The sequence below is a fragment of the Aspergillus tanneri genome, assembly GCF_003426965.1.
Source record: "Aspergillus tanneri strain NIH1004 chromosome Unknown AapTan_6_pilon_pilon_pilon, whole genome shotgun sequence".
NCBI lineage: Eukaryota > Fungi > Ascomycota > Eurotiomycetes > Eurotiales > Aspergillaceae > Aspergillus > Aspergillus tanneri.
The window spans coordinates 706,919-727,794 of record NW_022984633.1 but is presented as its reverse complement, the minus strand read 5'-3'; the positions used below and the strand labels follow the sequence as shown (position 1 = coordinate 727,794).

General features: G+C 48.2%; 7 protein-coding genes across 7 annotated transcripts; 6 read left to right on the top strand and 1 right to left on the bottom strand.

The window, feature by feature from the left end:
* Nucleotides 1-682: 682 nt before the first annotated feature.
* On the top strand, nucleotides 683-1,219 carry HHF1_2 (histone H4; the record flags this gene model as incomplete). Its single annotated transcript, XM_033572900.1, has 2 exons — nucleotides 683-692; nucleotides 918-1,219. The coding sequence occupies 2 exons, from the start codon at nucleotides 683-685 to the stop codon at nucleotides 1,217-1,219; spliced, it is 312 nt and encodes a 103-aa protein (XP_033423452.1).
* Nucleotides 1,220-1,925: 706 nt separating this feature from the next.
* ATNIH1004_008288 (putative mitochondrial carrier protein) lies at nucleotides 1,926-3,442 on the top strand (the record flags this gene model as incomplete). Its single annotated transcript, XM_033572899.1, has 2 exons — nucleotides 1,926-1,961; nucleotides 2,063-3,442. 2 exons carry the CDS (start codon nucleotides 1,926-1,928, stop codon nucleotides 3,440-3,442), a joined length of 1,416 nt encoding a protein of 471 aa, XP_033423451.1.
* A 237-nt stretch (nucleotides 3,443-3,679) lies between these two features.
* On the top strand, nucleotides 3,680-6,810 carry ATNIH1004_008287 (SH3 domain protein; the record flags this gene model as incomplete). Its single annotated transcript, XM_033572898.1, has 2 exons — nucleotides 3,680-3,874; nucleotides 4,105-6,810. 2 exons carry the CDS (start codon nucleotides 3,680-3,682, stop codon nucleotides 6,808-6,810), a joined length of 2,901 nt encoding a protein of 966 aa, XP_033423450.1.
* Nucleotides 6,811-8,402: 1,592 nt separating this feature from the next.
* On the top strand, nucleotides 8,403-8,650 carry ATNIH1004_008286 (uncharacterized protein; the record flags this gene model as incomplete). Its single annotated transcript, XM_033572897.1, has 2 exons — nucleotides 8,403-8,475; nucleotides 8,535-8,650. 2 exons carry the CDS (start codon nucleotides 8,403-8,405, stop codon nucleotides 8,648-8,650), a joined length of 189 nt encoding a protein of 62 aa, XP_033423449.1.
* A 902-nt stretch (nucleotides 8,651-9,552) lies between these two features.
* Nucleotides 9,553-10,841, bottom strand: ATNIH1004_008285 (DUF4246 domain-containing protein; the record flags this gene model as incomplete). Its single annotated transcript, XM_033572896.1, has 6 exons — nucleotides 9,553-9,891; nucleotides 9,948-10,052; nucleotides 10,133-10,267; nucleotides 10,324-10,570; nucleotides 10,647-10,800; nucleotides 10,829-10,841. 6 exons carry the CDS (start codon nucleotides 10,839-10,841, stop codon nucleotides 9,553-9,555), a joined length of 993 nt encoding a protein of 330 aa, XP_033423448.1.
* Nucleotides 10,842-13,792: 2,951 nt separating this feature from the next.
* ATNIH1004_008284 (uncharacterized protein) lies at nucleotides 13,793-16,954 on the top strand (the record flags this gene model as incomplete). Its single annotated transcript, XM_033572895.1, has 6 exons — nucleotides 13,793-13,899; nucleotides 14,912-15,016; nucleotides 15,084-15,110; nucleotides 15,173-15,273; nucleotides 15,358-15,690; nucleotides 15,756-16,954. The coding sequence occupies 6 exons, from the start codon at nucleotides 13,793-13,795 to the stop codon at nucleotides 16,952-16,954; spliced, it is 1,872 nt and encodes a 623-aa protein (XP_033423447.1).
* Nucleotides 16,955-17,984: 1,030 nt separating this feature from the next.
* ATNIH1004_008283 (uncharacterized protein) lies at nucleotides 17,985-20,235 on the top strand (the record flags this gene model as incomplete). The annotated part of the gene is made up of 2 exons (XM_033572894.1): nucleotides 17,985-19,037; nucleotides 19,774-20,235. The coding sequence occupies 2 exons, from the start codon at nucleotides 17,985-17,987 to the stop codon at nucleotides 20,233-20,235; spliced, it is 1,515 nt and encodes a 504-aa protein (XP_033423446.1).
* Between the last annotated feature and the right edge of the window lie 641 nt (nucleotides 20,236-20,876).

Here is a 20,876-nt window from a genome sequence, read left to right as displayed (position 1 = left end):
GTATCGGAAAGGATTGCCTGGTGACCGAAGGATCTGGGAGAAGTCAAGCCCTGCAAGTGAGAATGAAAGAGTTGATATTGTCTATAATATCGATGTAGTGAGAAGCAATAATGGCGTTACATGGTAGCCTTGAGAGGGACCATTTGAGATTCTCCAGATGAAGGCCAATATTGTGTTCTACAAAGGTCCTCAGCAAGCGGAAGAGGCGAGGTTGAGGCATGTTGCCGCCAAGCCCACGTGACTGAACCAGCCGCCGACATTCCGCCCGGCCGGGAAAGCAGCGCCAGGCGCCCACAGTCCATCGCCGAAAATCATCGACTCGAAAGCGGTCGTTCATAACACCCTTTTTCCCAACGGCTGCCCGCCAATCAGCACCCTGCATTGCTTTTCACCCTTCCAGATCACCCTCCCACGCTTAGTCATTCAGCAAAAAGGCAGGAGGGAAAAAAGGTAGCCAAAAATCACGCTCTCGCTTGCCGCCCGCACCGAGAAACGTATTTAAGCCGTAGCCCCTCTCCCATCGACGCCATTTTGATGTTCCTTTTTTTCCTATCTCTTATTCAACTCCTGACTTCAGCATCCCGACCCGCAACGCGTCGCGTCTTAATCATCCAACAATAACCATTTTCATCACTTTTCATCAGTTTTATCTACAGTTTTCTTTTCTTTCGTATCGGACAATATGACTGGACGTATGTATTATTATTATTATTTTTTTTTTTTCTTTCATCTCGTCTTTTGCCCGTATCGTGGTCATTTACCCCTGACGGCACGTGATGCCACCTCTCCAGGTCGTTCAGGGTAGCATGTGTACCTAACCTGTTAACCCCTCCTTGCCCTGCCGATGATTCTCATGATTGTCCTGTTCATATTAATATTTTCTTCTGTTCTTGTCCAGTAAACTAACATATATCCAGGCGGCAAAGGTGGTAAAGGTCTTGGAAAAGGTGGCGCCAAGCGTCACCGTAAGATCTTGCGTGACAACATCCAGGGTATCACCAAGCCCGCCATTCGTCGTCTCGCGCGTCGTGGTGGTGTCAAGCGTATCTCCGCCATGATCTATGAAGAAACGCGTGGTGTGCTCAAGTCCTTCCTCGAATCTGTCATCCGTGATGCAGTCACCTACACTGAACACGCTAAGCGTAAGACCGTCACCTCGCTGGACGTGGTGTATGCCCTCAAGCGCCAGGGCCGTACCCTCTACGGTTTCGGTGGTTAGGCTAGGATGTTTGGGCATCGGTTTCTACCTGCGTGTTGTCATCTTCATTCATCCTTGATTGAGAAGGGACGAATGATATATGGTCTACGGGTGTGGTGTTTCTTTTTACACACGAGTTCTGGGATTTATCTCTTTTTCTTTCAATCTGGGTACGGGGTTCGGAGGAATGGTTGGGTTTGGTTTACTGTTTGGATGAATTCTAAATATTCTGGGTTACGGTTTGGATTCGGAGGAAAGGGTGGATTCTTCTATATGTAGATGTTGCGTCTAGCTATGCTGGACTAGCTGAATCTAAGTGGACTTTTGAATTTAATACTCCATATACGTAGATCACTTAATAGATAGCGTAATCTCTATGGATGGTAGCAATGGTGGCATTTCATGGAGATCACATGTTGCGACCGTTGGGAGCACGGACCACGTGAGCATGACGTTATCCCCAGGCCTTGGGAATTAGCAGTTAACCTCGGCCGATTGAGAGAAATCAGGATATGGCATGTTTGCAGGCTGTCAGCTTCTATTGCATGCTCTTCAGAAGTGCCTTTCATAAATGCTCTTCGACAACGTTGCCATCGCTTGAAGACTTCTGATGTTATCGATAGCAGCGTAGCCAGAGAGCTTCGTTATCTCCATCTAACTATCCTATTCAACTTCATCTACTGGAGAGGTGGCTTTCTCACAGGCTGGTGCTTCTCTACTGGTCAAAATGCCTGATCACGAGATTTCTTATAATCCTGAGCTGGTATCTATTCTTCCCACTTTGATTAACATTCCCTGGCGATTGTGTCACCCCTTTATCTGTCTATTTATTTTATCTTAAATTGACAATATACGCTTCAACAGGACACGTACCAGCTCTATAATCGATACGAAGAATCTCCGCCTAAAGAGGACTGGAAAACAGCTGCCTTGCGTGGTCCCGCTCTGCCTACAGTGGGCAACGCAGTAGCAGGTGCTGTCGGGGCTGCGATATCGAACCTTGCTACGTACCCTCTGACCCTCATCATTGCACGATTACAGACACAGTCTCGGAAGGGAGATGGAAAAGACAAGATAAATTCAGAGGAAGCAGAAGATGAGGAGGAATACACGGATTTCCTAGATGCCGCTCGTAAGATCTACGCCCAGGAAGGACCTGGAAGTTTCTACACCGGATTGGCACAAGACACAGCCAAGACAGTCGCGGACTCGTTCCTCTTCTTCCTGGCTTATGGGTTCTTTCGACAACGAAGGATCAATGCGCGATTCGACCCAGGACGAAGAACAAAACACACAGTTTTGCCTATTCTAGACGAATTGGCAGTTGGTGTTTTGGCAGGCGCGTTCGCCAAGCTGTTCACCACCCCGCTGGCGAATATTGTGGCTAGAAAACAAACCTCTAAATCTTCCGTGCGTGCGAGGGATATCGCTGCGCAAATTAAGTCGGAAAAGGGCCTTCGAGGGTTTTGGTCTGGGTATTCTGCTTCATTGATCTTGACTCTTAACCCCTCGATTACGTTTTTCTTGAATGAGTTACTCAAGTACGGGATTCTTCCGCGGGAAAAGCGTGGACGTCCCTCGCCCTGGGTTACATTTCTCTTGGCTGCTGTTAGCAAGTCGGCTGCTTCGTCGGTGACGTATCCTTTTTCTATGGCCAAGACACGCGCACAAGTTGACAGGTCCATTACTTCCACATCTGATAAGAGTGCAAATAATGGCGAAAAAGATGACTTAGAGGAATCGATTTCCCTGACTCCCGAAATTATCACAAATGTTGTCGCGATTGCCCGAACTGACGGGATCTCCACCCTCTATAAAGGACTATACGGGGAGATCCTAAAGGGGTTCTTCTCACATGGCTTTACAATGTTGGCTAAAGACGCAGTTTATTCCGTAATCGTCCAGAGCTACTATGTGCTGCTCATTGCGCTGAGGAGATACCCCACGCCCGAGGAGCTGATCGAACGTGCTCGTCAACAAGCGGAGGAGTGGGCCGATGCCGCGCGTGAAGGTGCCAGGGATCTAGCTGCAAAGGCCGGTCATAATGCACAGGATATTCTTGATGGACACGCAAGTGGGGCGGCAGTGGGAATGACATCTACGAATAGTCCTAATACGGTGGATATTCTGACTGACTCTAACGAGACGGCAGAATTGGTGAGGGATTATGTTGAAGATGAGGCAGCTGAATGGAGGAGTTTGTATCGTTGGTTTTGGGAGAAGGAGAAATATGGGAAAGAGTGAATGTTGGAGTGGTTTTTTTTTTTTTTTTAATCTATTTTTTTACTGTATACTGGATTGATGACCAGCGGGAGTTGGGAATATGTGCTTCATACAAATTGCAGCATCTAGCTTTTGCCCCCCACCCCCCCCTGTATTTTCATAATCTCACTGATATTAACAGTTGATTGGTGACCTTTGCTTAATTATTCATTATTCATTAATTATTTGGTATCAATATGGCGGAAAGGCGATCTCAGTATGCAACAGTGGAGCCTAAATCCCGAGCCGAGATCGCCCACGGATATCCGCTGTTTACTTCTCCCCTACTTCGGGACATTCATTCGTTCCGTCATCCACACTGTCAGTGTCAGTCCCGCCTGCTTTATCCTCATGTCGACCGAACCACGTTGTGGTCCTGGTCTGGGGGACCTTGAAAAGGAACTGACTTGCTCGGTATGTTGATTTTTTTTATGATTTTTCGCAGAATGTAGGGAAGGTGGGGAAATTCCAGAACCGCTTTCCCCGCTGTGACTTGATGACAGTGGTCCCTTGCTTGGATCTGCCTTTCCTTAAGTATATGTGATGACGTGCCCCATCGAGGAAGAGTCTGTATATTTTGCTTGATCTTACTGTTGTCATTGCTATTGCTCGTTATCTCTGGTACTAATATTGGCCCTTCCCAGATTTGTACAGACCTTCTCTACCAACCTCTTACCCTCCTCGACTGTCTTCATACGTTTTGCGGTTCCTGTTTGAAAGAATGGTTTGCGGTCCAGGCTACCCGTCGACGATCGTCGGTGAGGTTCACATGTCCTTCATGTCGGGCTGTGGTGAGAGAAACCAGACCGAACGCTACGGTCACCACCCTGCTCGATATGGTTTTAGCGGCGAATCCTGAGCGAGGAAAGCCTGATACGGAGAAGGAGGAGATTGCACGGAAGTACAAGCATGGGGATTCTGTATTTCCGCCGTCGCCTTCTGATGAAAATAGCCCAGGCGGGTCGGACGAGGAGGATCGCAGGTTACTGGAAGAGGTCCGAGAATTGAGTCTTCAGGAGACCAGGGCTCGGACGAGAGATAGAGCCCATCAATCGGGACAGACGGCGAGGGCCGGCCGAACTGAAAGCTTGGATGGTGATGGGAGGAGAGAGGACGGCCGGGCCCGACGGCGGCGTGAAGAGCGACAGCGGGCGTTACGACCTGACGATGCGTCGCAACGCACACGGCAGATAGAGCATCAGTCGAGTTTGCGGTCGTTGTTAAGTCTGTCGGATACCGAGACGATGGAGGAGGAGATCCTACGACAGATTTTTGAGGAAGGCCTGTTGGATGGTATTGATCTGGACAATTTAGGCCCATCACAGGAGGAAGAACTCAGCGAGCGCATCGCCGACGCTTACCGAAGGAGACATCGGCTGCGGTCACGTTCACAGCAGAGACGAGAGAATAATGAGACAGCGCATACTTCGAACCGCCCCCGTGCGCGATCGCAGTCGGTGCAGAGATCCCAGCCTGTGCCTCCGCCGCGCGAGTCCTCGAGAAACCCTCCAGTATCACGCCCGTATTTGTTGGACCCTCTTGTATCGCACACTGGGCAGTCAGGTCATCATCGACGTCTGTCCGATCAGGGAAGTAGTCGGAGGAGAACATCCCCAGTCCCGGTTAATCCGGCGTCGTCGTCGGAGGTCTCGTTAAGACAAGCGGCACGATCATCAAGCGATATGATAGCGGATCGTCCTCGGAGCTCCCGAGCTCGAGCGGCTGATTCGACAACATCACGATCGCGACGAGCAACTGCGTCTGAACAAGCTGTGCCTAACATATGGGTAGAAGGGGCGAACGAACGGGAGCTCCGACGACAGAGGCCTGTCAGGCAGTCGGTCGACATTCCTACCTCAGTCACTTCACCTTTGCAGAACATCGAAAATAGGCATACTTCAGGACGTTCAGAACAGATTGTCACCAGCCCGTCAGTGACTAGCTCACTCGCCGCTGAAGTTAGCAGTCCGACCAGGCAAGAGGCTCGGTCTAGACCATCCTCATCGCTATCCACTGCATCCCAGTCTGTAGTGTCTTATGTCGAGCCTTCTATTTCCTGTGATCGATGTGGAAAATTGAACATTCAGTACGACCTTCATAAGACCTGTCCCCAGTGCAAAGAGGGCGGGTACCATCTTTGTTTACGTTGCTATCGGCTGGGTCGTGGCTGTCTCAACTGGACAGGGTTCGGTCCATCTGCCAAGGTGAATTATGAGCGTATTTGCGCAGCATCCCACGGTCGGCCAACGCCGTCTCGTGAGTCCCATCATATTTTGCTGTCCTCCAAGTACGCCAGGCCGTCGGGCAACGCGCGTCGACTAACGAGGGATGGCAAGGAGATGACGAGCGAAGACCCATCCCGAAGATTGCAGACGGGGATTTTCTGCGACATTTGCCAGGCGGCAGCTAATGATTGCTTCTGGAAATGCAGCGAATGCAACGAAGGAGACTGGGGGTTCTGCAATCGATGCGTCAACCAGGGACGATGCTGCACGCATGCACTCCTGCCGATATGTCGCGTTTCTGATGGTCGACTCGATCTGGTGATACCGTCACCTACTCCCACCGAAGCCCGTAATGGCTCTTCTACACCCCCTGTTGCACCCAGAGAACGCGAGACATTCAAAATTCTGGCATTTTCGACAAACTGCGACATCTGCACTCAGCCAATACCTCCAGTGATTCAACGATTTCACTGTCTACAATGCAATGACGGCGACTACGACATCTGCCCCAACTGCTACCTCAAACTCGTGGCGACTAATAAAATCCGCAAAGAGAATGGACATAATGGCTGGCGACGGTGCCTGAAGGACCACCGGATGGTAGTAGTCGGATTTGAGGACCATGAGGATGGCCAGAGACGAGTCATCGTGCGCGATCTTGTGGGCGGCCGTGCCTTGAACGACGACCACGTTAAATCTTCCTCTGCATCAGCATCTCCCGTCACTGTCACCGCCCCTTCCCCCGAGGTGTCATCAGGTGACTGGAGTTGGAAGGACGGCACAGAGCGACGCAAAAAGGCTTCGCGCGTACGGGCCCCGTGGGTGCATGCCGACCGTGAGCGTCATGGGTCTCTTCATAGTGGCTCGGAACCGTCGACGCCCGTCACGGCGACCTCGAATACATCAACCCGTCGATTCCCCCCGGACGGTGGGGTGGGTGTGGTTCTCCATGCGCTGTGGTCATGGTACCCGGAGGACGGGGTGAAGGATGAGCTGATGTTTCCTCGGGGAGCAGAGATCACGGAGGCCGAGAATATTAACGATGACTGGTATTGGGGATGCTATGCCGGGTCAACGGGACTGTTCCCTGGGACGCATGTTTTTGTTGTGGGGGAGATTGTGTAGTTTATTCTTCTGTAGTACTATGATAGTATGACTGTCTCGATTCTCCTTTAATCCTTGTACGGAGTACTTCCGCACTTCTACTAGGTTATTAGTGAAAACAAGTTCAATGATTATGTTCAGTAACAGCCTGTTTCACAAGCTTTTACAAGATCTAGGTTTTCAAACAACTTTCCTTCTCTGCTTCTCAAGCGCTGGACACTATCAATCATTTGTTACAGATGGGAGCCGCGGACATACTACAAATATCTTTCCCCAAACGAGGGCCGAAAAGAGGTTGGTAATTCCACTCCTCAGTCGCCATCGTTATATCTCAATCTGCCGTCTAGGAGTCCCTCGAGTCTTCTACTCTGCTTTTCTCTGTTCAGACGTGTTGCTGTTAGCGTATTGCTCTCATCTCCGGCAACAATGTCCCAAGGATCAGAGGATCCAGAACCCTCCAAGTTTCCGACCCTTTTCCCAGCGAAGGAAGAACCCACCTCGCCGTGCTATGCTATGATCCAGTCCGCACCAGTAGAATACCTAATGCAACCTGAAGAACCACGAGAATCCCCCCGGATTTCCAGTATACTATTTCTTCTACGGAACATTAACAGTTCCATCCCAATTACAATGAATCATCGATCTGGCAGAAGAGCCGGAACTTCGGCAGGCTGAGATATACGGCTACACACTTGCGAAATGGGCGACTATCCGCTTTGATCAATGGGAGAGAGGGGCATGTGGTTACCGGGTCTGCGTATTTCGTACAGTCTGAGGAGGAGGTGCAGAAGCTGGAGCGGTATGAAACAAGTGCGTACGACGTGGTGGATTGTCAGATTTATTTCAAGGACGGAGAGGAGCCGAATGGCAAGGTGGGAAGGTGTATATGTATGCGGGTGATGCGCGGGCACTGCTGGCGGTTTGATCGGAAACTTTGGAATAGGCAGATGGAGGGGAACTTGGGATAATATTTTGTGTATTTTGGGAGGTGAATGAGGGAGGTTGGTATCTGTTTTTATTAGACATGTTAATTTCTGAAATACATCAGTTGCTGCTAGAACTTGATAAGGCTGTTGTGATCAGCAAATCTTGCCCAAACTGGCAAATAAGTGATATAAGAGATAAGATGCACCTATGATGTCAACCTCTTGCATTTATGAAACTATGTCAGTATGATATTATTAATCTATAACAAATATCCTGCCCTGGTGCAGTACTGTATTCTATCCATAAGTGCATGGGCACGAAATCCGGCCAAGAACACACCGCAGACCTATATTTCAGAGTGGAACGACCTTGGTGCGTGGACAACACGGTCTATGATTTAGCGTTGACGGCGTAGACTCCATAATGGACAGGCTTGATTCAGTCTCCATGGATTGATGTTCCACTTGGCAATCGTGTTTACATATTCTGTATGTAGCATGTATAGGTCTCGTAGGTTGTTGTCTAGGCGCGTAGGTATATAATGTTTAGCCACCAACAATCAGTTAGTACCAACTTGGGCTGCAAATCTGTCTTTCAACTAAGTCTTTGATCTATATAATATTCCCTGATAATCATGATGTCCAGAATCGTTCACAAAATCAAAGACGCAGTCACCGGCCCCAACCATGAATCCGAATCCGAATCCTTATGACTTAAAGCTCTTGGATAATCTTGATCCACGTGTTGATCGCAAACATGGTATGTTCTTTTATTTTATGATCTGACCCTACCGTCTAGAAATTAACTAACCCGGACAGAAACCCATCGGTCCCGGTCTACTGGCCATGGCTCCAGCTCCGGATACGGAAATAATGCCACTCAGTCGGCAACTATGGCTCTTAGAATGCTCCATCTGGTGTCCATGTGGTTCTAACTACAGTTCCAACACTCATTCGGATATGTGTCTTCTGGTGTTTCAAGCGGCTATAATGGAAATGGCGGATATGAATCCACTGGAATAGGATCTACCGGACACAGTTCCTATAGTACTGGACACTCTGGAGTCTATGACCAATGGTATGGGATTCCATGGCTCTCAGGGTAGTTCTAACAAAATTTGACACGGCCCTAGCAATACCGGTATGACAAGTTCTACTGGGTAAGTTTCCTATACCATCGGTAGGCTATGATAGTAACACCGTCGGTGACCTGCAGGTTACAATGGTAGGACTGGCAAATATAGCACCAATACCAGTCCTCACGTCTCTAACATCGTGAATAAGTTGGATCCTCGTGCTGATTTGGATATGGATCATTGGCAGTGTGGGTACAGGGGGTCGACGACTCTAGATTTTTGATGGCATTATTCTGATGGTTGGTTCTGGTTGAGATGAGGTTAATGTTCTGCTTAGTGTTGATCATGTTCTGATATTTTGTGTTTGTGGCTAGGAAGTATTCAATGTTTTAATATATTTTGGATCTGGTAGATTATCGGCCAAGCATGTACGCCTCAGATAATTCCAATAGTTCTTAGTCTAATTAGATAAATATCCAAATAAAGGAGGCCCAACTGGTCTACATTGCAGATAATTAATGTTCACACAATGAGAAATTTCTAATTTCAAACAGCCCGTTCTGCTCAGAGGTCGCTCCCTTCCTTTCCTCCCTAAGCTCAAGTCGGAACCGTTTGGCCTCGTCCATGGTAATGGACTCCTCCATATCCTTGTTCACCGTCTGCTGCAACTCAACTGGAAGTCTCCTCTGGAGTACTCCCTCCACCAGTTTATCTCTCTCCCCGCCAGTCCTCCCTCTGCGGAGGCACATTCGCCGAGGAGATTACGTGAATATTAGGACGAGGAAAAGCGCCAGAATCTTACGAAGGCCTGGTTTGGATCTATCTGCCAGCGAAAACGGCGACACGCGATGTTGGAGGATATTCGGGAAAGCGAGAAGCCGGCCCTCATGCGTGGACACACTTCCTAGATGCTGGGTGATGTGGGTTTCACCGTTGGAATCAATATCAGGACCGAAGCCAAACACCTTGTATAGGAATTCGTGCCGTCCTTGAGGATAGAGAATATTGTTGGGATCTGTTTCTGCGCGTTGACGGAATGAGAGGTTGTTCTCTGTGATGTTCTCACTGTCATAGTAGCATAGGGTTGTGGCGCAGATGTGCTCGTTCTATGTGAGTTAGAGGAGCCATCGGTCTAGACTGTGTAGGCAGTACTTACCATCTGGCCTTCTACATGCCATATTCCACCTTCATAGTCCGGTTTCTCGGGTGCCAGTTCGATATTCGCTAGTTTAAAGATCACCTGCAGCCCCTTCTGCGCGAACTGCTTGTGCAGGTCAACTTGGTCTCGTTGGGACTTGGTAGTATGAATTCGTCCGGTTCCGGAAGTTTTATCGGACAGACGCTCTCCCATTCTTCGTATCGATCATAGAGTTCCTCGCTTTCTACTTCCTCGGTTTCGGCTTTGGGCTCTGGGTCCGAGTGATCGTGAAATTCCACCCTTTCGTACGAGGTGGTGTTTAAAGCGCCCCCTCTCACCTGAGACAAGCCAGTTTTACAGAGGGGAACGGCTCGCATGATGATTTTTCAATGACCCCGCACAATGGGCGATATTCATTAGGATGAAGGCTGTTAATGTATGACACAATGTGACATCCGCCATCCTGGGTGAACTCCACGTCGCAGGGCATCCACTGGAACTTGCGGCTAAATGGCTGCAGATCTCGAAAGCGACCCAGCCGCCATCTGGAACCAGCATCGATCTCAGGGTCATTATAAATGTAGTCGAAAATAGTAGCTTGGTCTTTTGGAGGCAGAGAAAACACCTCTCCCTGTCCAACACTATCTAGACCATCGTCAACATTGATCACCCGGCCAGGCACAATGCGACTGCGGCCATAAATAACAGGGAACGGACGGATGGACTAGATCAACCACTTTCCTATCCGAGCCGCGATGATAGTCCTTTTGCTTTTCCGGCACATCCTCCAACGGACGCACTGCCTCTCTCAGAGACCGTTTCAGATCTTCTGAGATAGAGGTATCGGATTTCACCACCCCAGTGTTGAAGACTATTGTTAGCCCGGTTTTCCGACAGACGTCGGCCTTCCATTGGAGGCTGCGACTACGCAGCGGGCAACTACATTTATGCTACAGGCATGGCTCCTCGACTAATTTAGGAGCTTAAAAGACACCGTCCTCGCGCCACACAACCCGTAGGCGCAATCCTTCTGATACGCAATCGGACTTTTATTCACAACAAGACCTAGACCTTGACATAACCCACAGGTAGTCAAACATATCAAACACCGATATATGTGTACATAAAAGTAGCTAATTTATTTAAATAAATTAGCAGAGTTATACATCTTTAGTGTCCTAATTAGGAAAATTATGCAAATTTGGGTTCTTGGCGGGCATCCCACGGGCATGTTCTGCCCGCCCATCCCAAACCCTCGGGTTCACCAGCTCGGGTTTTGGGCGGCACTCTACGGAGTACAACCTGCTGACGGGTTTTGTCAAGGCATTTACTTTACTACCTGTCTACGAGCAACCTTGGGACCTCCAGCAAATCGTTCATCCATGTCCTTTGTCTTTAGGCCTTGAAAAGTTGTGGCTATCTATCTTGGTCGTTTTTATTTCATCTCCTCCCTTCTTTAGGGACCTCGTTGAAGCGTTTTACGTCCTTATGCACGATATTCCAGCCTCAGGCATTTAAGATCGCCCACATTTTCTTTAGAAATCCTTATGATTTTTCTCACTTCTTGCGTTTGGGGGGGCCACCTACTGGATTGGACAATCACTACGACCTTGTGTAACATTCTAACATTACCCCTCTGGAAGCTCCTCACTCTGCTCCTCCCACTTCAGAAAGCGACCATCGGAGTAAAATTCGTTTATTACCTAAGATGTCTTAGTCGATTCCACTGTCAATCGAGCGGTACGGGAGTTTCTATGTTTAACAACTACCTTGTCGAAGATCAGCAGTGTACAAGCTGGTTAGGTAGGCAGTCGCTAATTGAACAGAATCCTCCACGTCTTTGGGTCGGTCCGGCAGATTAAGATCGTCCCGAGCCGTAACCTTGACGATTCAGCCTCTAATGACCGAATAAAATTGACAAGTTCTTCCCCTGAGTTTATGTATTTTACAGCACGGACAAGACGCAGATATACGGGGAATGGAACCGATGACCAGCGAGTCGGACATGGAGGTGGCAACGAAACATATACAGAGTGGTTGGATAGTTAGGAGCGAGAGTGAATTTGAATTTTCTGATCCTGTGACTTAACCACATGCCTATATCTAACTACCGTACACCATCCAGCAGACCAACATGGCCAGCGGGCTTCCCAACGAAACCTCCGACGAAGATGCCGCCGTTCTGCCCGTGAAATTTTTTGGCAATCGGCGCAGAGCTGACAGATCCGAGTCTACACTCCTGGGCGCTTAGTGCTATACTATTAGTGGTGGCTATAGAACACACTCAACTGTATAGTTACAAAGTAACTGGCGTATGAAATACAACTGGAAACATTATTCCGCGTTAGCACTTTCCTCCTTCCTCGGTTGGGGGTTGTTGCTGGATAGGGAAGGCACGACGTGGTCAAGGTGGTTTCTTCACCATTCTGCCCATGAATGATTTCTGAACTGAAGATTCAACCTCATGCCCGCGAATCACTCTAGAATTGATGATGCTTCAGACATCTCTCAAGTAGCTACAAGTTACTACTAAGAATTGCAGTTAGGATCGTTTACTTCATAAGTGTCTGAAGAGGTTTTAGATACCACTCATGTAGCTAAAAGTTGCTAGGGGCCATAATCTAGATCCTTCATTCCACATTATTTCGAAAGAAAAAAAAAAAAAATTTATACTATTTTCCATGTCTGTTTCTAGATTCGGTACAGTGTTGGCACTGCTCCAGTTGATCAATCTGACTAACAACAGCTCAATCTCAAGCTCTCCAATGGCCAACGTTCGTGAGCAATCGATCTACGGTGTGAAGTATTTGGATACCAACAACTAGATAGGAACGAGACATACCGACTTTGGCAACCTATCTCATATATTGTAAGCAGCTAAGGGCTATTAATAACGATTCATTCAAAAAAGCCTTCTTATTTTTCTTTTTTGTGTTTGTGTCTTGATTCGACAAAATGTCGTCAGGAGCAAGCACCACCCCAGTTGATAGATCCAGAAGTTCATATCTCTTCAAGGTTCTTCGGACATCCATACACAGTATGGAATGTCTAAAACTTGGGTCACGCGTAACTGAGGCGCGGTTTCTTGCGTTTTGAGTCCTTTGGCCAGAAAGGACAATCCAAAATTCTGTTTTCTGAGAGATATAAGCAGAAGGCGAAACAAATTGTAAACAACATGGCCCTATTTTAGGAGTACTGGAGCATACAAACCGTGGGGAGCAAAGTATTCTACCCGACGGGCATGAAGAGGAACACCTAGGGGATTTCTAGCTGGTTAGGGAGAACCAGCTACAGGTACTCGACAACACGGACGAAGACGCTCAATCCGCAAACGTACAGTTGCGTCCAAGATTACGTCTGGATCCTGGAGGGACACCATCAGCCTATAGAGATGGTCGGAACAAGGTCACGGGCTCGGCGTCACCAAAAGCAACCACTCAAGCTCCGACTAGCACGGACATACAAACACAGGCTGGCGACGAGACATGGAAAGGCTGGGAAATGACCATAGACAAGCAAGAAGTCAACCTGGCCCTTATTAGGTACTTGGAGGCCATCACCATAAACATCGATGATGTTCGATGCCGATGGCTCATGACTCGTGTTCCGCCCTATGGACGCGGAGGAAAGGCCAAGGGTTTTCTAGCTGGTCAGGGATAACCAGCTGCAACTTACAATAGACAACCGGGCCGAAGAATCAGTTCCCACCCCAAATGTGAGATCCCACCAAAGACGATCAGCCTCTGGAAATTGCTCGAAAGAATCCAAGATGCGGGTAAAGCGGGAAAGACCAGAGACGAGCAAGTCGTCAATCTGGTTCTTATAAATTGCCTGACTACGATTTCCCTTAACATCGGCGCTCGATGTCCATGGACATAACTCGACTAGCCTTCAAGGCCGAGTTTGAACATACAGATATGAAGGCCCGCACAGATGCCTTGGCCTGTCCGGAGTCAGAGGGAAAGAAGCGGTGCCCATCGTCGACACAGTTTCTCGCCCTCAGGATCGACGGCCAAGAGGGATCGTATCTTACCTGCAAAAGTCGGCTGAAATGACTGGCTGGGTTATGTATGATGAGAAGAATCGAAGGAAGGTGTTATAAACATTGTATATGGGGCTATGAGTGTATTCTACACTCAACCAGCAGAGAACCACTATTGGCTTTTGGGTGTATTGCGATCGGGGATAGAGTTTTGGTCGAGGGTGCGTTCTATATGGATCTCCATAAGCTAGATAATTCAATTGAAGAGTAGTATCATAGGCATCCACATTCTACGGCCACTGTCGTAGGGCAGGATGGTAGGGTTTATTATTGGGAACACACGTCGTACGAAGGTACCGTGCAGATTCCGGTGGAGAGAGCCGTGGGTCTGTGGCCGCGTGGCGAGCTGACTCCTTAGTGTAGATATCATACCGTTGCCATTACTAGAATAGTTGCATCTGTAGCGGGCTTGGCATTGAAGGTTATCTAACTCCTGCAGGAATTCTTAGTGGTTCCGGTTTGCTTGGAAGTGGGTCAGACGCAGCGAGAAACCAACATTTTAATAAAAAACGGAAAAAAAGTCAAGCTGCTGCCTCCCAGACCTAGGACGTACACTGAGCGTTTTTGTTTCGTTGGCCTGCTAAGAAGAACGAGAAACATATTAGCCTATTTTATGGAAGTTCTGAAGATGCTGGCAACTCAAATTGAGCCTACTCTGTAATGCATCAGATCCAGGTCTCAATGAAACGCGACCAGGAGTGGACGCCAAGCCAAGGCCATCCATCCATAGTACTCCATACTGTTCGAACCTTTCCATACAATATGACTGGAGGGAATGACAACGTGACCAGTACCATAGTTTCGGCGCTGTCCTTGGCAAAAACGCCCTTTTTAGAGCAGCCACCCCAATGGCCTTTTTGCTTCCTGTCTCTAACGTGCCTTGCCTATCGTCAAGCACTGGCCAAGATTTACAACATTAATGTCTCGACTCTCGATCTAGTATGAAAAACTTGCTGGGCATAGCTCTTCTGGCTGGCTTGCCTATTGATCTTGCAAAGGCAGCGCCAGAAGCAGACCCGGTTTCTGTTGCCCCCGCCATAAGCTGGTACGGGGCCCGATTTTGTAATCTACCTTTGCCGTTTCTTCACGTGCTGACCTTTGTGGCTGTGTAGGTATGGGTATGACGGTACCTGGAGTGCGTAAGTTGTTCACTTTTCGTATTTGAATCTCAAGAAAGGGCTTGCTTATATCTTTATTCCAGCGTCAATATCCTTAGCGGTTCAAACCTGTCCACAAACACTGTTTTCCCAAGTACTGTGGATAGAAACTCTCAGCTCATCGGAGCACGTAGCTGCGAAACACGTACGTCCTGACTTCCCTGCCTGGCAGCTTTGATGTTTCTCTACTTCTGGGAAGGCTAGAATAGCCGACTGACTGGGAATTTAGCACTTGTACCAGATTGCTCAAGCAAGCGAGGCGGACTTTTCTCCGCCAACGAGTCAACAACTTGGAAGGGCAGTGGTAAGCATGCAGCCTCAAAAGACTCGTCGACCCAAGAATACTTCGGCAGCGACGCTCTATATCTCGGTGTTCAGGAGTTTACCGAGGACCCGATTTTGATCGTCAATGACACAGACACATGGGTCGGGTCTCTAGGACTCGCAGTGGACATGGGTGATCGTGATGGCGCCTTTGGCTTCAGCGTCATGGAAACTGCATTTATTAATACCAGTGTTGTCCCTAGCTCCAGTTATGGTTACACTGCTGGAGCTTACTACCGTATGAAACCCAGTCACTGGCTTTCCGAATACTTATTATGGCTGATTGCTAATTTATAACTCAAGGGCTGAAAGGTGTTCCAGCATCCCTTACCTTGGGAGGCGTGGATAAGGCGCGATTTTATGAGGGCAATACAACGTTTCATCTTAGTAGAAGTGGAATCCCTGTTATCTCACTTAATTCCTTATATATCTCATCGGGAACACAAACCAACAACGTCACTCGGCTCAACAAGTCTATCAACCCTTCAAACTCTGCAGGTAGCGCTTATTACACACTCGACTCCTCCACGAGCTACCTCTGGCTACCGGAAAGTGCCTTTCAAGCATTCGGATACGCGTTCAATCTTACCTACGATGACCGTATAGGATTCTACACCTACGGAAATGATACCTCACTCCGCGATCGTCTCTTGCGCATGAATATCTCGATATCATTCTCAATATCTGACCTCCCCAATGCCGCTGAGAATGTCAACATCACTCTCCCATTCCAGGCTTTCAACCATGAACTCACCTACCCGTATCCAAACTTACCGCCGGAATACTCAAACACTTCACTTCCTTACCTCCCGGTCAAGAAAGCCTCTACTGATAAGGAACAACGCATCGGCCGGGTCTTCTTCCAGGAAGCATATTTGACTGTAAATTATGAGACGGGGCTATTCAACGTCGAGCAGGCCAAATTCGACCCTAGCCTCGTCACAACCGATGGTACAGATATTGAGACCATACACTCTCAAGTACCAGACGGACTTGCCGATGATATATTTAAGAAGAAGGGGGGGCTGTCTATAGGAACAAAAGCAGGAATTGGAGTTGGGTGTGGTTCTGCGGCTATCGCTATTATTCTTGCTAGTGCATACTTTTTTATCAGACGACGACAGCAACAACAACAACAACTCTCTATAGAGGCAGAAAAGAAAGAGGATTCGACAAATAGTGGAAGCAAGCCCGATTCTGCGTCGCATGGACTTGTGGAGCTCCAGAGTGGCTGTGACCGTACGGAATTGGCTTCAGATGCTTCGCATGAGGTGTTTGAGCTGCCAGGATCTGAGCCACCAGAACTGGAAGCTGGGTCCTCCACTCGTAGATACTCGAGTCGCTCCTGCAGAGGGGATGAGAAGAGGGTCCTGCGACGACACTCGGAAACCAGATCGAGTATTGCAGCTTCGCTGGCTTCGAGGCTAACGGAGAGTTCTGCTGAAGATAGCCCAGAGCCACAAAAAGGGCAACAAGAGGGCCCACCTAAATATACACCATAGACATGTAAATATTGCCGAGTTAATAATAGATCAATTAATTTAATGATGTACATTTGATGATTTTCCAGCATGAGTCCCCCATAACAGATCTGCACCCCTCCCATGCTGAAGTACCATTTAGCACAGTAACTCCTTGATCGTATGAAACGTTTGAACTTAACATTTCCCCTTTCTTTCGAGAGAGAGGAAAGAGGAGTACTCGCTCTTAGAACCTTAGCATTTCAACATGTTTCAATTCTATATCTTGGTTAAGAGCTTCAGCTTTTATCTGTGTGTTTATGGTTGGCCTCGTTCCTGTTGATTTATTCATTTGAACCTTCTGAAATAGACCCGAGCCCCAGCGCCTAGCGCCTGGGCACCTTGCGGGGTATTTCCCCTGACTTACCCCCTATTCCTGGAAGTGTGCAACTCTTGAGAGTGTTCATTAGTTAGTACCTGAGGCAATATAGATACTATCAAATACGGTCCTTAGAAGGCTACGTGCGTGTATCTGGTATAGAATTCTTCTGACCCCTTTCCCCGGAATCATAGTGACCGTGTCGAGATCGCTTCAGAGGTGAAGCTATATAAAGCTCTATAATCACGTGCACTATATTACTGGAGGGTGACTGTCTCGCCTCCCTTTGGAAATATCGTTGAATCCCATGTCATGCAATATTTACTGGATATTCGAATTCGAAATCGCACGAACTTGGTACTGATAATAGCCATTAGTAATATTTTAGAGTAAATAATCTAGTATCTAACTGTAAAGGCAATACTTCCCCTCTATGGAAAAGTAGGAGGCATAGAATATTTGTATTCAATTAGAGCTTGACATCTTTTTAATCCGATAATAAAAATATTTTCCTTTCATTATATATTATAAATATGATGAATACTCTAATGTCTAACAAGTCGCACCATGAGTGTGGACTGTTGTCTCATAGACTTGAGATACTCTGGAGAAATGAACGTCGCGAAAGTGGGGTAGCTGATAAACAGCAACACGTCGACCCCGTAGTATAAATCAACCAACAACTTCAACAAAATGCCTCTCGTCACCCTCCCCAACGAAATTCTCTGTCTTCTGCCTCTCTACATCGACAACATTGAATCCTTTACCAATGCAGCATCCTCCTGTCGACGACTACGCGACACGTTCTATACCGCACACCCGAACACCATCTTGCGCCTGGCCGTTGCATCAGCGCCCACCTTCTTTTCCCCGCACCCGCACTTCCTGATCGCAGCGACTGTCCGACAAGCTAGCAACTGGGCACTCGGCGATGCGTCGCGCACGAAAGAGCTGCGTCGCGCACTCCAAGGCGGCATTAACAGCCTCCTCGATTTTAGTATTCAATACTCCGGTCTGAGCCTCCCCCAGATCCGATCTATGCATCAATCTCGCTTCTCCATTCTCAATCCCCTCTCGGACTTGATCGATAAAATGGCTGGTTCCCAGTGGTACGCGACACCGGAGTTCTGGAATGGTGGTGTCAGCGAACCATATACCCTTGATACGGAGGCGAGTCGGGCTACTTTCCAGATCGTTATCTACGGAGAGTTGTTCGGGCCTAGTATGCTTGCGTTCTTGGAGCCGGAGAGGGCAGATCTTCCCTTTTTTGATGTCCATACTCGACTGGATTATTTCACCTATTGTGTCCCCGACTGGGTGTGTAAGAGTTATCCCGGTTTCGAGGTCCTACCCACCGGACCGTACGCGCTGGACGTGGAGCCACCGCGTGAGGGGGACCAGGTGGCGCTGCATTATATTCTGCGTTGTGGACGGTGGAGACGGTTATGGACAGCTTCGATTCTGGAAATCATGACGTTCCTGGGCGAGGAACAGACGAATAAAGACTCGAATATGGAGAATGAAGAGTCCTGGCGGGAGAAGATGCTTCGGGATGCACTGCTGTGTCAGGGCCTGGAAGGGATGCAGCTGGTGACTGTGCCGGAGGAGAAGGTGGACAAGGATGTTATGCAGAGGTTCAGATGGATCAAGAAACATATTGATAAACTGGAGCGTCCTCCATCTGTCGAGCGCTTAGGGAAGGGTGGCTCGACGCTGGTGTCGCATGCGCCTGACCCTTCAAATGAGGTAGAGGTCCCTTGTAGAGATATGTGGCCTTGATTTATCTCGTGCTTTACCTCTGTCTGAGATTCATTTCAGGTCCAGCCAAGTACCTCAGAAGTACATAGCATATCTGGTACCAGAGTGATATCTATGAGCTTCAATCATATACCGCGCAGGTCAATCGAGTACGGACGAAATTTATAACCTTTTTTTTTTAAAAAAAAAATAAGTCTTAAGTATGCCCACCCAATCAAAAATTACTTGTTGAGACATGTTTCGTTGGAATGTGTTACAAGGGGAACAGCCATATGCGCGGAATGCCACACATACTGACGACGTCACCTGCTGTTTAGACATCAACTACATATTTGCAAGTGAGCTCGAAGACTTCACGTCGCCTAGCCCGTGTTTCAAAATATCATTCAAGATGAGATTTCAGTCGTCAGCTTTGACCCTGGCCATCGCCAGCACTTGTGAGGATTCCTTTCCTTGACGGTGTCTCCATTCCTAACATTCCTGCGACAGTATTTTGCCCCTGCCTTGCACAAAATCCCCAACCAACTGTCTATACTGACCCTACTACCGGTATCTGCTTTGACGTCTGGGATATACCGGGGGATTCTAAAACCGGAGGAATGGCCTTTGGCATGGCATTACCTAGCACGGCATTGAAAACGGATGCCACGGAGTTTATAGGATATCTTGTGAGGCCTCCCACCTGTAACAATGAGGTAAACATGGCTCCCTAACGACCAGATAGAACTGCAAGGAACGACAAGGCTGGTGTGGCATAGCGTTGGGTGGTTCGATGACAGATAGTCTCCTATTCGTGGCATATGCGGATGGCGATGTAGTCCGGACTTCACTGCGTTTTACTCACAAATACGCTGCTCCTGGCGTGTATACTGGTAATGCTACTGTGGCAGAAATCGCGCACGAGGTGACAGAGACCGGTATCTCCTTCATCTTCCACTGTCAGGACTGTCTACATTGGTCGCAGGACGGCGGGAGTGGTCGTGCGTCCACAGGCAGCAGTATGTTGGATCTTGGGTACGCACAGTCCGTCCAGGATCCGGGAAACCCATCCTGTGCGCGGGAAGCGCCCTTAATGCTTCATGATGCGCAGGGTACATGGACAGCGATGCTGGATGAGTCTGCCACGAGCGATTCCTACGATCAGTGGCGGGCTCTGGCCAACCCGACTGTCCCGGACAATTGTTAGGTGGTTCTGATTAACTTGGTGGTATATTCTATCTTGCCTTGATTCTGTTCATTGTTTATCCAGTATCGCTATCCTAACAATAAGTAGCTAGTGAATAAGCTGCATCTCGGGGGTCGAGGGTCAGGTCTTCGAGGGTCACGATATTCTACACATGGCAAGGTCCATTCCCATGTGGATGTGCTTGTGAGCGCTCTCATAGTAGACGACCTAGACAGTAAGGTCTCTCAACCAAGTTCTTTGTGGCTTATTATTCGGGATGGTTGGCAGGGAGGCTCTTTATATCTTCCTTAGAATAATACAAATATCATTGTGCAAACAATATAAGACAGGCTGCATGAAACGTCAGCTATGCCTTGCTCGAAAGAGGTGCAGGGAAGGCGGAAGGAATGCTCTGTAAAGGGCAGCATTCAGAAAGCAAAGATAACTCTGGAGTATGCAGTACCAAGGCAACACTAAGAAGTTCCACGTCGATCAGCATCGAGCATGGATGTCCTGTACCACATTATATTTCCGGTCTATTATTACCATCTGAATCATCGATTATATAAATGGGTATTATGCCTGGATATTGATTTCGTGAATCGCCAACTCGGGATCAACGATGCAATAGAGCAACGAATATGGTGATACGCCAAAAGATA